A 13,660-nucleotide genomic window follows, 5' to 3' on the forward strand; every position below is an offset into this window, starting at 1 on the left:
CAGCGGATATTCCTCTCTCTCTCGCTCCCTAGTCACTCCTGCGCATGCGCCACTAGTAGCACCGAGCCACAGGTGTTCCGCCGCTGCGCTGCGCAGCGCCGCGCCTTTCCGCCGCCGCCGTTTGGTATGACGTCACACCGCGTTCCTCGTCGTTGCGCTCGCCTCCGCTCGCTTTGCCAGCTGCATCGCATAATTGATAACATATCGGAGGACTGAAAAGGAGAACTCGCGTGCGCCGCAACCACAGTTGAGGCTGCAGTATGTACGGCGACAATTCTGATAAGCAGGAGGAGGCCTGGAATTGACATCGGAACGAGATGAAGGGGAAACGAATCGCCCAGGAAACAGACGAACAGCGCGCCGAACGACTGGCTAAAGCCGCAACATACCTAGACAAACAGACTAACCTGGACTTGCAATCAAGATTAACCAAGGCTAACCGTGCTATGCCTTAGCTTTCGCTATGATGAATCGCATGTACCCCGAGACATATCCGACAGATATGTGCAGAGTCTGCCGGAGGGAGACCGCAGACTACACGCACATTTTGTGGGACTGCATTAAATATCCAGAAGACGCTAAATCAAGAACACTCCCACCGCGGCTCGAGGCAGCCGCGAAGAGCTACGACCGAGACGATCAGCTCTGGGCCGTCCAGCAGCTCCTCGAGGCGCTCGAAAGACACGGACCCAGCGAGCCGGCAACGGCGAGCGGAGACCCGCGCCGAGTAACGGCAACTTCGAGGATGACGTAGGCCCTCGTCGGGGCGCGCGAGCGCCCAACTGCAGGCATAAATAAAGTTTCTCCAATCCAATCCAATAGCTTTCGCTACGTATATCCTGGCGTAGCCGAGCTAAGCCACTGCCAATTTTTTCTTTTAAATGCAACAAACATGATCAAATTTAGTGCAGTCGTTGCTGGGAAACATGATTCCTCCATCCCCATGTATTTAAATAGGAGCTCCCAAGCTAAAGCTTCCACGGCCTGATTATAACACACGCGGTAGTGGGGGAGTCCGGATAAATTTTGTCTACCTGGGGTTCTTTAACAAGGACCTAAACCTAAGTATACGGGTGTTTTTGCATCTCGCCCCCATCGAAATGCGGCCGCTGTGGCTGGGATTTGATCCCGCAACCTCGTGCTTAGCAGCGCATCATCAAAACCACTAAGCATCTACGGCGGGTCAGAAGGATATCACAGTTAGCGTCTTTTTTTTTTTTTTCGGGCGGTTTTGCGACTTTTGTTGGTGCTATGTCTAATTTGGCTCTACTGTGGCCGTGCATTGCTGTGGCTTCTTTGTGATGACAGTGCTGGTGAGCTGTCAGTTTGCTTTGCGTTTGTGATGGCGGCACAGAAATACCCGCACAATGCGCTCAGCTGGAGACGATTGTCGATTATTTCGAAAGCGGTTGCTTCACTAAAACGTCTCTTTCTTGACTAAATGCATCTTTGTTTCTTTTGATAATCACATTTTGTGCTGCTCGCTTTAGTCAGTGGCTGCATGCAAGTAAAAAAATGTGTAAGAAGAATCTTTGTAAAGAGACCTGCTACACTTATAATCATTTGTTGAGAATGAAGTGCATGCCTGTTTCAAAAGAGCATCTTGTGTACCCTTGAGCTCAACCTCTCGGTAAATGGAACTCCTGATAAACGGAACTTATTTCTTTGGTCCCTTGAGGTTCCTTTTAACGAGAATCTATTGTGTTTTATTACTCCCGGCAGTATATACAGCGAGAGAAAATAGCGACAATTCTTATCATTGAATCAATTTCTACCCCCGCTATGCTAAAAACAACACGAACTGGGCCCATGCGAGTGCAGTCGGCCTCGCAAAGCCTACACGGTATAGCACAGTCAAAAGCATGTTCTCATAACGTATCTCTGAGAAGGGAGAGCACGGAATATAACTTGGCCGGGGTAGTGTAAGAATTCGCTTGACTTGATTTTATTACTTTCTTATCACCCACTATTCATGACCGGCTGAGTGGTAACACAGTCATAGCGCCCTTCGGATCACTGTTGAACTGCAGAAAGGAACAAAATCAGAATATAATCCTTACATCTTCCGGCCCTGATCGACGTCTCACTTCAACTATGCATATAGAGTGCATAACTGAGTTGAAGACTTACATTTCCTTTCAGGACCATTTCCTTAGTACCGGCATCGTAGCACGTTGCCGTGGTGTCTATCGGAAGGTCTGGAGGACAAAACAGAATGCAGTTCTCATCTGTAAATGAAACTTGCAAAGCGACGTGCATATAGTGACGCAGTAGCACATGCAGCTTCGCTGAATCACGCCGCAAGAATAATATGGGACGCTTAAAATTTCTATCTAAAGAGATTTATCAGCAATAATTAAACTGAATTAGTGCCGAAACATTATTGTGTTATGCTAAGTGGTCTCACTTCACAGTTGCTTTCTTCAGAGCGGGATATGTATTTAGAAATGAAAATTCCTAATTAATTTTGCAAGTATGAGTATTTTGCTTTATATGTATATTACAAAGTTCTAAGCGATTGTCACCCGATGGAAAGCGCTTTTCAATGATTTCCTTAACGAGTGCCTCGTGCTTTGAGAAATCGGCGGTTAAAGGAGGCTCTCAGTTACGCAGCCGCTAACGGGCAACTCGAAAGAAAACAAATCTTTTAAATGGTACATCGATTCTTCAACCACAGTGCAGTTATTACTGTTTTTTTTTTTAATACGGAAGAGAGGAAATTTGTCATCGTCATCAAATAAGAAACGAACATGGAATAAGACAAATAAGGCTCGTGTGGCCACCTTTCTTGTGGTGCCTGCGCCGCTTTTCCAAGACGTTGTCGGCTTCGATGAAGTACGTCGTGAAGCCCAGCGCCGGCAGGTCGGCCGTAAAGACGATTTCCTGGTCGGCCTTGCTGAACCTTTCCGGAAGTGTTGTCACGCCCGTCGGTATCTTTGCGACCTGTCAACCAAGAAAAGTAAGCAGCTTAGAAAACGCTTCCGCGCACGGTTCCTTCAAAGAAAGGGGGATTTTATAAGGCAGCGCACTTTCCAACGCTCCTTGCGCGCACTGTCGAAACCGAAAAGGACACAATGAAAGTGTAAAGAAACAACTGTGCAATTTGCGTGTCAGCCATGCACTTTACGAAACAAGAGCGGTTCCCCTACTTGAAGCACCAATGTTATTTTCTATAGAACTATGACTTATACACGAATGGCGTGCATAATAACAGTGGAATCGACTCGCTTACTTTTACAACTAGTTTAATCTGGTCGGCCGCGGTGTAGGTGTCTTACCGCGGTGGGTAAAAGTGGCTGCTGATGAGCACCAGGCTAGCTGGCTCCGTTTTCGTTTTGCGGTAGTCGTATTCAAATTGAAACACAACTAAAGCACGTCCGTGTAGCGAGGTTACGGTGCACGCGCTGTTTTCGAAATCAATTCCAAGTCCCCGACTGCCCGCATCTCCATCAGCCAGGCAAAAGTATACATCACGCGCAATACGCGAACGGTGGAAAAATCTTCGCCAAGTTGCTGAAAACAAGCGCGAGGGTTTGCTGCGCCTACTAGAAAGTAACATTTATACAGTTTAGAATCGGGGTGTGTTCTTTCAGGGCCCTGCACTTATGAAAGCGCTTGATTATACCAGCATAGAAAATGAAGGCGAAGCTTCCATATTTTGAAATTCTGCGCCCAAACCGCGTGGTATTGTGTAGTAGGCGCCATGTCAGGGATTTCAAAGTGCTCTTCGCGTTTTTTAAGTCGACGTTAATAAGAAACACTCTCAAAGCACGCGAGGTTGAGACTTTCGTTGCTTTAAATGCAGTGTAGAGCTCCTTTGCCCATCAACTATATTTACAAGCAGACATTGTTAAAGTTCACGACGTCACGGGGAATTGGTGCAAGAGGTTCAAGGTTCCGCCACCACTCGTCCTTCTGTCTATACGTCTGTTCCTTGGCATACCGAGGCTGCGCTCGCACGACAAGACTGACCTTTTCGGTATTCCATGGGCGCAATGTACCAGCCCAGGCTGCACTAATATTCCTCCCTCTATAATGTCCCCAAAACACGTGAGAAGGTACGGGGCTGTCCAAGTCGTTAGAGGAGACTGCGAGCTCCTTCCCCTCGCTTATGCTGGCCATGCTGAGCACGGCAAGACTGTATCTTTATATACAAATAAAAAAGAAAAAGAATGTTACGCAGGTGTTCCCTTTCGGTATGGTCACCCTACCTGCGCAGGCACTTCCTTGCGGTTGCCATCGAGAACACGCCAAGCGGTGCCTAAAACAGGAATTCTGAGATGGGCGTGGAAGGGCGTCGCTTGAGGGTTGTACACCACGACGGAAACCTGGCAACAAGAAAAGAAAATTAAGAAAGAGGGCAGAGAAAAAGTTGCACCGGGAGGCACAGTATATGCGTTAAAACAAGAGAACAAATTCACAAAGATTTTCTTTCGTTAGTACTTCTTGCCATTGGCCAAGCCGCGTTCGCTAATAATATGGTCAGCATCAGGATAGGCCGGAATTTGCTCTTACGAAACGTTTTAGCGTAAGCGGTCTTCGCGAACACGGGTCAAGGAGTGTTTCGAAAATGCGCACCGAAAACAAGGAGGCCTCTTTGGAATCGGGAGCCCTAAACATAATTGCTTCACACAACTTTTCCTTCATGTGAACGTTTTCTTTCTTTCTTTCCTTCTTTCTTTATTTCGTTCTTCCTTTATCTCTTTCTTTCTCTCTTTCTTTCTTTCTCTTTTTCTTTCTTTCTTTCCTTCTTTCTTTCTTTCGTTCTTCCTTTATCTATTTCTCTCTCTCTTTCTTTCTTTCTCTTTTTCTTTCTTTTTTTTCTTCCACCCCCCCCCCCCCTCGGTGTCCGACGTGTTCTCTATAAGCTCAACCGCTATTTCGGCTGGCCGGTGACCTTGCTTTCAAGAATCTTCACCGTCTCCGAATGGCTTCGTGCACACGAGCCCAGGGGCTCGAATTTACAGGGTGCGTTCAATTTGCCGTCCCGGACTGCCCACGGCTGCTCGATACCCTGCGTACACCAATGTTCATAGGCTGAAAGCAGCCTCTCGGGCACTCATGCGCAGCTTGGGACGACAAATCGAAGAGGCATATAAAGAAACCGTTTTCACACGCGAATCACTTTGTGAAACTGGGCGTGTAATCCCAAGTAAAGGTCTTACGCTCACTCTGTGCGTAAGAGGAGGTACCAGCCAATCGTGATTTCGTGCATACTATGATCCAAGCTTGATTTCTAAAATGAAAGAAGGAATTTGATATTTTACGGTGCTACCTTTATTGTGAGTAATACCATTTTGTGAATACGAAAACAAGGTAATAATAAAGTTTATTATTATTATTATTATTATTATTATTATTATTATTATTATTATTATTATTATTATTATTATTATTATTATTATTATTATTATTATTATTATTATTATTATTATTATTATTATTATTATTCAGGCTTGCGGTGCGTTATTGGAGCAGTGGTGAGCAGCCGTATAACAGCCGTGGGGTTCTAAGTTTGAAGCCAACAAATGACGAGAATTTTTGTCTCACATCATTTACGAAGTCGAAGTGTTCGAGCGTAATATAATAGGGGTAGCCGGGCTCCGAGTTCATGATTGGTTAGTGCATTACGAAATCTTATCGAACGCCTTTTGCGCACCTACTCTATAGCCGAGGCGATTGTTTTCATTATGTGCCCCAGCGTTAGTTAAGTACAAATGCAACGAAGTTTTGTCAGCACACAGGCACTGACCTCCCCAGACGTTTCCGTGATTTCGCAGGCGCTAATGTTCAAAGTGTGGCAACGCACGAGCTTCGGGACCTTTGACTGCGGGTGCAGGGGCAAGAGCTTTTCGAATGCGTAGTTCGTGTATTTCTGGAATAAAGAAAAAAAGAAATAACGCATGACTGGGAACCGACATCAGTTCGGAGCTAAAGGACAGACACGTGAACACGAAAGCAAACTTACATCACTTGCGTTGAGGCCGCGTGCAATGTGCTTCACATAGTCATTGGCTACAGCCTGCTTAGCGGTTCCCCTAAAGAAAAAGAAAGAGCGACAGCATGCAAGCAGATTAAATGAACTGAACGTGCAAGAAAGAAAGTGATCACCGGCACTAACAACGTACAAGCGGCATACGCGTCATCAAAAGTTTCTTTTTTTTTCAGTTAAAGGCCAGTGTAATGATGGCGACAACCACTCGCATCGAAGTATCAAGGCTGAAAGCTGAATATCAGGATTGGCCAGTGCCATGAGCCTGTGCAGTATGGTCGCTGAATAGCTGAGGGTAACTCTACAGCAATGCTACACACGAGTTTAATGACCCGAAGTGCACGCAGGGCACTTACGAAGGACGGTAACTCGGGGCCTTGGATGCAACAAGAGGCCGGAAGGCAACCGCCCGACTCGTCCACTGCAGCCTCAGTACTAAGTAGGCGGAACTGACGCCAAATCCACCGAGCCTTTAGTTCGTCAGACCTGTTCGTGATTATACAGGCATCTTCGCTAATAGTACGCTTGTCCACTACCGCGTCTCCAGCCCTTTATTCTTGATAAGCACTCTAGCGTAGGAATTACTTTGAGAGCACAGACTCTGATAAAGGAGTGACCAGACAGGACTTAGTCTGGGCAGCTTGTGAAGAGCCACTCAAATGAAAGTTTAGTCGGCAGACCCCACGCGCCCATCGATGCTCAAGAAATGGCGCATACACAGCGCTCGTCCTCAAAGACCTGTAAAAGTATGTGTTGTGCCACAAACAACATGAATGCTCACACATCGTGGTCAAGCTTACGTGTCGCCAAATTTCAGATGAGCACGTTACAAACTTGGGCGATACCAAAGCAAGCTCATTGCATCGGTTTTCCTAATGAACAGCCTCCAAGAGCTTGGCACAGCATGCACAAAACGGCGAATGCCGCCTTGCGCAACCTATTTTATCGGGAGAGAATGTACGTACGTAATGGCGTCGTGGTGCTGACCGACAGCCAAGGCTTCACCTGCAACAAAGCAGAGATATGCTTTCGACTTGTCGTTTTCGGAGCAGACGTTACAGTTAATTGAAGAGGATGAAACAGACATGTTTACACTGGATCGAGTATACTGGCGATACACTGGACCAAAAGAACATACAGGGTCAGAGTAGCCATTATTGCGGCTATGCAGCGCACTTCGCTTCGACATGTACGACCAACTAGCCCCAACCGTGGCAATTCTGTGTGTGGTTACGCTCAATAGACAAGGTACACGTGGTAGCAAAAATCAATGGCTAAAGTGGGCCAACGGGAACACTCAGGGCTCCTCTAACATCACTCTCGCGACGGCTCGCGACGGCTCGCGATAGCCTCGGCAGTGTCATCGAGAGAGGCGCGAGCCTTCGCACGGGCGCTTTCAAAGTATAGTACTTCAATGTGCGCCTCTTGGCTCCCTGAAAAACGTCACATGTGGCACTTGAAAGGTTGTCGAAGTGCTCGGCCGGAAAGCGAGAAGGGTGTGAATGCTCCCCCTTCCCTACTCTCCAACGTCCACCACTCACGAGTCCATTTGCACCTCAAATGCAATGATGTGAGCATTACTTGTCGCCCAGAGTGTAGCCGAGAAAGTGAACACTGAAGGTCCCAGCTAACGCTAGCGAAAATGTTAAATAATTACGGCAGAGCAGTGCCCTGGCCTTGAGCTAGCATCGGGTCGCTTCCCCTGCATGTTACAGATCAGTTCGTGCATAAGTACAAACGACATCTGACTTCGTGGCACAAACTTAGCCTTTCGTTATTGAGGATAAACCTTGCATTACTATTTCTTCCTTTTGATAATGTACTTTATATTACGCCAACTATACATTTAGAGATTCCACCCGATTTGACGTGTGATTTTAGGGTCAGCGGAACGAGCAAGCAGCACGAATATACAAATAAAGCACCAAAAGTACTTACGTAATACGTTAAGGGATGCCTCAGTGACTTCCCTAGGACCCGACAAGACACCCAGTTGCTTCGCCGCCTGAAATAATGTTTTGTGAGCGTAATTAGCTTCCACGCAAGAAATTTACACTCAGGACGGGATTGTTGCAGCAATAATGACTACCACAAGCGCAATTCCCCTGTGTTCCTTTCATTGTGTCCTAGACGATGTGCTCAACGCGGCTGACAAAGACGCAAACATACTAAGACAGGCAAGCAGGCAGAGGCCTGAATGGGAGACTGCAGGAACATAGCCTCAAATTGCAGAAAGGGGAAGAGATTTATTGGCTTACATTGTAATCAATGGCACTGTAGACCGGTATTTGAAAAGACAGTAAAAATAGCTAGACACACTTGTGGCAATATAAGGATCATCATTGAAGCCTCGGCTATAGCGAAAGGCCATCGCGTTAGTAAACCATCGGTCGCTTTGACCGATAAGGAACTTTTATTTCTAGGTTCAGCTGTACGCTGCTTGTACCTTTTTCCATGGTTTTAATCATCTTTCAGATTAGCCATTATACATCGGCAATTCATGGTTGTGATCACGTGTACGGTGGTATATATATATATATATATATATATATATATATATATATATGTGTGTGTGTGTGTGTGTGTGTGTGTGTGTGTGTGTGTGTGTGTGTGTGTGTGTGTGTGTGTGTGTGTGTGTGTGTTTCAGTTGGAAGTCAGCGCTTGTCCTTGTCATTCCTTTTTTCATCTTTGTCTGTCAGCCATGCTGGGGCCCTATAACGTAAAACTGTTCCAATATGTTTTTATTCCAATCTCCTGACCGTCAAATTTGCGTAACCGCCGACGCAAGCATCGAGTGGCGTCCCGCAGGGCTGTCTGAACGGACCAATCAAACGCTCTCCTCGTTTATAGGCGGTCACTTTTGTTTGCTTTAAAAACGAATAACATTGTCTACAGTGAGCGGATTGTCTTATCTAATTGGTTGACATGAGGCGAGGAGCACGCACAAGTGGAGAGGGATTCGATGGGGCCGAGTCAGTGCACTGAAAATCGATAACCGGATGAAGGTGGTGCCGGCGTCTGCGATTGGCCCGCTTTCCTATACTTAGCTTGAAGTGGCTGGTCGAAAATAGCGACAGCATGCAACGGAAGGTTAAGAATGCCGCTAAAACGGATCCTAAGCAAAGAATAGCTTGCAGAACGAGGTCGTAAACGTGCCGAAAGTACTCGAAAACGTTACACGGCCACGCAAAAAGTTTTATTGTACGCAAATAAACCCATGCTCTCCGGCATGTGCGAGTAGCCAGTGCCTGAGCGATCAGTGGCAGCCATCTTTTATTCCCTTCGGAACGGGGCAGCCTGCGGCTATTCAGAAAAAAATTCAATTTTGTTCGGCATATTAATGCATCTTTTATGCGTACACGTCACTTTGACGCGGTAAGTTTTCAAAGTTTTGTGACGTCGCGTGACAGACAAGTGAAGTGGGTGCAGCCCAAAAACGTTTGGCCAATGGCCGAGGGCTAATGTCGAAAAGGCGTCGAATCAAAAATAGCAATTTTTCTTTCGCTTGGTCCAATGATGCATAATCAGTGTGTACTCGTCATATCAGATGGGGAGCCATCGCGGTTTTCGTGACGTCGCGTGACAGACAGGCGCAGTGGGGTGTTTCAAAAATGTTTTTGACCAATCACGAAGGGCTGATTGCAGAATTGGAATAGAAAAGTTTGGAATAGCTTTACGTTATAGCGCCCCTGTATCTGTATGAAACTTAGTACATTTATAATGCCCTCATTTGTGTTACTAAAGTATGCCGTCATTGTTGCGGTGGCATCAAAGGTCGCGAAAAAAACGAGGCTCTCGAAATGTGGCAGTCAGGGAGACCATCATTACTGAATACCTCAGCATTCAGTGTCTCCTCTCAAGTGAGCTCTTTCGCTATAAATGCTTTTGTCTAAAATTAGGCTGCACAATTATCTTCTAATTGGCGGTTCTATTTTGTGATATCTCACTAACACTAGAAAACGTCCAACTGGAAAGTTCATCTTAAGGTGTGCCAGCAATTCACGTGCGTAGCACGCACAAGAAACATGTAAAACAATTAAATTTTGTTTTATTCTGTTTTGGAGCGCAGCTCTTTGGCGCCCGTTCCTGCGTTTCGCGTCGCCATTGAGTCTCGCCGTCAGCCTCGCCGTAATCAATGTCATCATCCGCGCACCGCTCTAGCTGAGCTGCGTGAGCTCCTGTTGCCATCTCTCGCGCGCGGCGCGAGTCTTGCTCTCCCCTTGTCCTACAAAGCGGGATCACGTGTTCTCGCCTATCCTCTCGCCCCCTTCCTCCGCGCTGCGCAGTTCTTGCCGCTACCGTACACTCCACCATCGCCGTCCCTTCTACTGTCGCGGCACTGCTGCGGTGCCGGCGACGGGTGCTCCTTGCCACCTCACGCGTGATCCACGGCTCTCCGCTCCTCCGCCTCCGCGTCGCGTCGTGAGAGCCGTGTCACTCGCTTCCCCGTTTGCGGGGCGCGTTCCTCAGTGGCATTTGTCGCCTCTGGCAGTGCTTGCGCCTGGCTGCCCTTCTTCCGCCTCCACTCTTGCCCTATACCTCCCCTTACCTTGCGTAGTGTCGTTGCGGTGACTCGATAGACAGTTATAGCGTTTCGTCCCCTTCTACTTCTCACCCCAACCTTGTGCGGCCACATTGCGACCTGTCTGTAAGTGAATGAGTGTGTGACCTCCCCTCAATGCCCATGTTCTTCGCCCGTTTCCTCATCCCACCTCAGAATAAACATTAAATAATAATTGATAATCTCCCCCCTCCCCTCTCCGCGACCGTAACCCACTATAAGATGGCGCGATGGCATGTTGCCGTAGCGCCGGCTCGATAGCGCCGTATCGCGCTGTGTGCTGCCTAATCCGACACACAGAACCGCCTCCGTGCCGCACTGCTTGTTCTGTATGCGGTTGCCTGTTGTCGAAATAAGGCAGCAGCTGCGCTTAAAGATCGCATTAACAAAAAAATTACCGACGATTACGTTACTTCCTAATGCGAAATTTGAGCGCAGCAAATAAGCTGTTTCACCTTTTCGATAGATTGAGGCAAAGAAATCGAGCAACACACGTATGCGCTATCACAGAAGAAGAAGAAGAAACTTTAGTAAAGAATAGTCCGGCAGTTCTTGATGTGGTGGCCTCAGGTGACGGCGCTATCACAGAATTTTTTTTTTATTTTTCACACGTATTCCTTTAACAAAGACTCCACTAGGTAAGCTTCTGCTTCGGCGGCACGCACCTCTGGATTCTGACGGCGACGGCGCTGGGCCTCTGCTCTGGCAGCTCGTTTAGCAGCAGCAGCAGCAGCAGCAGACGGAGGACTTCCATCGGTCGTCTCGCTCATGGCTCAGAAAGAACTGGCAGATAATTTCGCAGTGGCGAACGGCAGCGGCAATTTCGGCTCGGGCGGTGCACATATACAGATCCGCCGCCACCGATCTGGCTCTCTGATTGCCACCGCACAGGGCGAACGGCAGCGGCAATTTCGGCTCGGGCGGTGCACATATACAGATCCGCCGCCACCGATCTGGCTCTCTGATTGCCACCGCACAGGGGTTGCATTGGAGGAGGAGCGAAGAAAGGAATTAAGTTCGAGCCGGCGCTTTGACAACCGGAGACTCGCAGGAAGAGGGGGGAGGGGGGCGGCGTGTACACCCAGCGGCAAACGATGGGGGCAGAAGCGCGCGCAGCAAGCGGACAACACGAAAGGGAGGAGGGAAGAGATAGCAGCGACTGACTGATGCCGCTGACGCCGATAGTGAGTCAACCCCAGCTGCGGAGTTGGTTTCAGGGACAACGCCGCCGATGCCGACACAAACAATATGATACCCTCGCTTCCGCAGCGCTAAGAACCAGGTCTAGCCGTGGGAAGGTGGTCACGTATTCGTCGACGTGCCGGGGCCTAGGTGAAATAACCAGCGTGTCGGCAACTGAAGAGCACCCTATCCGCCACACAAGAACAGGGGGGGGGGCCCTTTCCTCCTCTTTCTGCATGGCGACGACAGTGTTCTATGCAGTCACGTTATCTTGACTCTCTAGCGGCGTCAGCGGCATCCAGCGGTATCAGTCGGTCGCTGCTAGCGCTGGGGGGACGAAAGGGGGGCGGAGCTGGTTACGAGGCCGACGACAACGCCGACGACGACGCGAAACCCAGGAACGGACGCCAAAGAGCTGCGCTCTAAAAAGCGTAATCTTCGGCCAATTTTTTTACTACAAGACATTGAATCTGGTGCTGTCGTGGCGGTAGTGATGACGGTCCTATGAAGGATCGAGATGGAATGTTAACGGACAGTTCATAGCAACTTGACAAAGAACACTTACTGTTTTTACCAACAATAATATTTGAGTCTGACTCGCAATATTACTTGTCAATCGTAAAAACTTGTCTGATGATGGATAATATATATATATATATATATATATATATATATATATCTTTTACGAATCAGCCGAATAACCAAGGGAGTTGAAAGGATCACAACGTTTTCTGCATTTCTCTAACCACACTCGTCAGCTGTATTCAGAAACTTTTTGGAGTACGGAAGCCACAAAAACGCTGCACTTCCAAATACCCTAGTGTGCTGGCCAGATCCAAAGGCGACGCGCTCTTCTCACATGATTAGTACAAAGCACTGCGTCTTTCACCACTTGTCCACCGCTTGAAATCGACGGAAGCAGTGCGTATGTCAAGTGCAGAATTGCAAGTATGCGCAGGGCCTGTGAAATGGGCCCCTGCAATATTCAGGGTCCCTTCTCACAAACTTTTTGCTTGGTAAATATGCGGTGTGTCTCTGGTTCGTAGCCATCAAAAATAATATGTTCATTACCACGATTAACTGGGAACGCGATCGGAGATCGTTGTTCGAAACACACGTTCAGTTTGCCTTCAGTTGTGCCTCACGCGATTGGCCTAGGCCGCGCCGAGTCGTCAGCCACGGCGTCCTTACAGACATTCCAGCTTCTCTTTTTACACATCTTTTTACGCCTCATGAAATCGAGACCTTTTCGCAGTCGGCAGTTTCTGGCGGTTGGGGCCAAACCGCATACTCGAAGCCAAGCCCAACCCCCTACTCTCGTACATTATCTTTTGAAATTATTAAAGTACCGGAGTGCATTCGAGAAAATGGTGTAACCATCATGCCCACGGTCGCGGAACGATCGCCGCGCCAGAGTTCTATCTAATAAATTTTGTAGGAAACTCCATGGTTCGACTCTGCCGAGCGCGCACGCACCTGTAGCTGGTTGTTGGCGTATCGGTCGAGGAACTTGAAGGCTGGTCGGCTGGTAAAATATCCGGTCCAGAAGGAGTGCGGGTCGCTGGCGTACGGGAAGAAGTCGTCCGTCTTGGTGGTCCAGCCGGCTTTGGACTCTTGCAGCGCCTTCAGGTAGCACGACGGCGTCGAGTAGAGCAGGTGGACTTTGGTTTTGTCCGACTGAAACGACAGTTACACACGAAAGGCGGTGAGGAACAGACAATCTCGACTATGCGTATAAGCAGCTTTAAAGTCGCTCGCTTTGCTGTCTCCATGCAAAATGCTGACATGCGAGCACTCGCGCATGTGCCGCGATGTTCGCTCGCAAGCCGCCCTAGGTCACCGCTGTATCATAACCTGGTTTCTTTAAACAACCTTTAGGTTCGAACAGACTCGTTTTTTTATCGCGTGGTCATATAGCGAAATGC

The 13,660-nt window shown here is 48.1% G+C and overlaps 1 protein-coding gene across 4 annotated transcripts in view; it reads right to left on the bottom strand.

The window, feature by feature from the left end:
- LOC142579350 (lysosomal alpha-mannosidase-like) overlaps nucleotides 1-13,660 on the bottom strand; it is a 72,900-nt gene that overhangs the window by 26,745 nt on the left and 32,495 nt on the right. For all 4 annotated transcript variants that reach the window (XM_075689473.1, XM_075689451.1, XM_075689466.1 and 1 more), the window contains 8 exons: nucleotides 13,212-13,412; nucleotides 7,931-7,997; nucleotides 6,958-6,997; nucleotides 5,969-6,038; nucleotides 5,753-5,875; nucleotides 4,212-4,328; nucleotides 2,784-2,943; nucleotides 2,131-2,198 (listed from right to left, as the gene is read on the bottom strand). In XM_075689473.1, coding sequence (XP_075545588.1) covers nucleotides 2,131-2,198; nucleotides 2,784-2,943; nucleotides 4,212-4,328; nucleotides 5,753-5,875; nucleotides 5,969-6,038; nucleotides 6,958-6,997; nucleotides 7,931-7,997; nucleotides 13,212-13,412 — 846 coding nt within the window. The remainder of the gene's footprint in view (nucleotides 1-2,130; nucleotides 2,199-2,783; nucleotides 2,944-4,211; nucleotides 4,329-5,752; nucleotides 5,876-5,968; nucleotides 6,039-6,957; nucleotides 6,998-7,930; nucleotides 7,998-13,211; nucleotides 13,413-13,660) is intronic.

The sequence above is a fragment of the Dermacentor variabilis genome, chromosome 1, assembly GCF_050947875.1.
Source record: "Dermacentor variabilis isolate Ectoservices chromosome 1, ASM5094787v1, whole genome shotgun sequence".
Lineage (NCBI taxonomy): Eukaryota > Metazoa > Arthropoda > Arachnida > Ixodida > Ixodidae > Dermacentor > Dermacentor variabilis.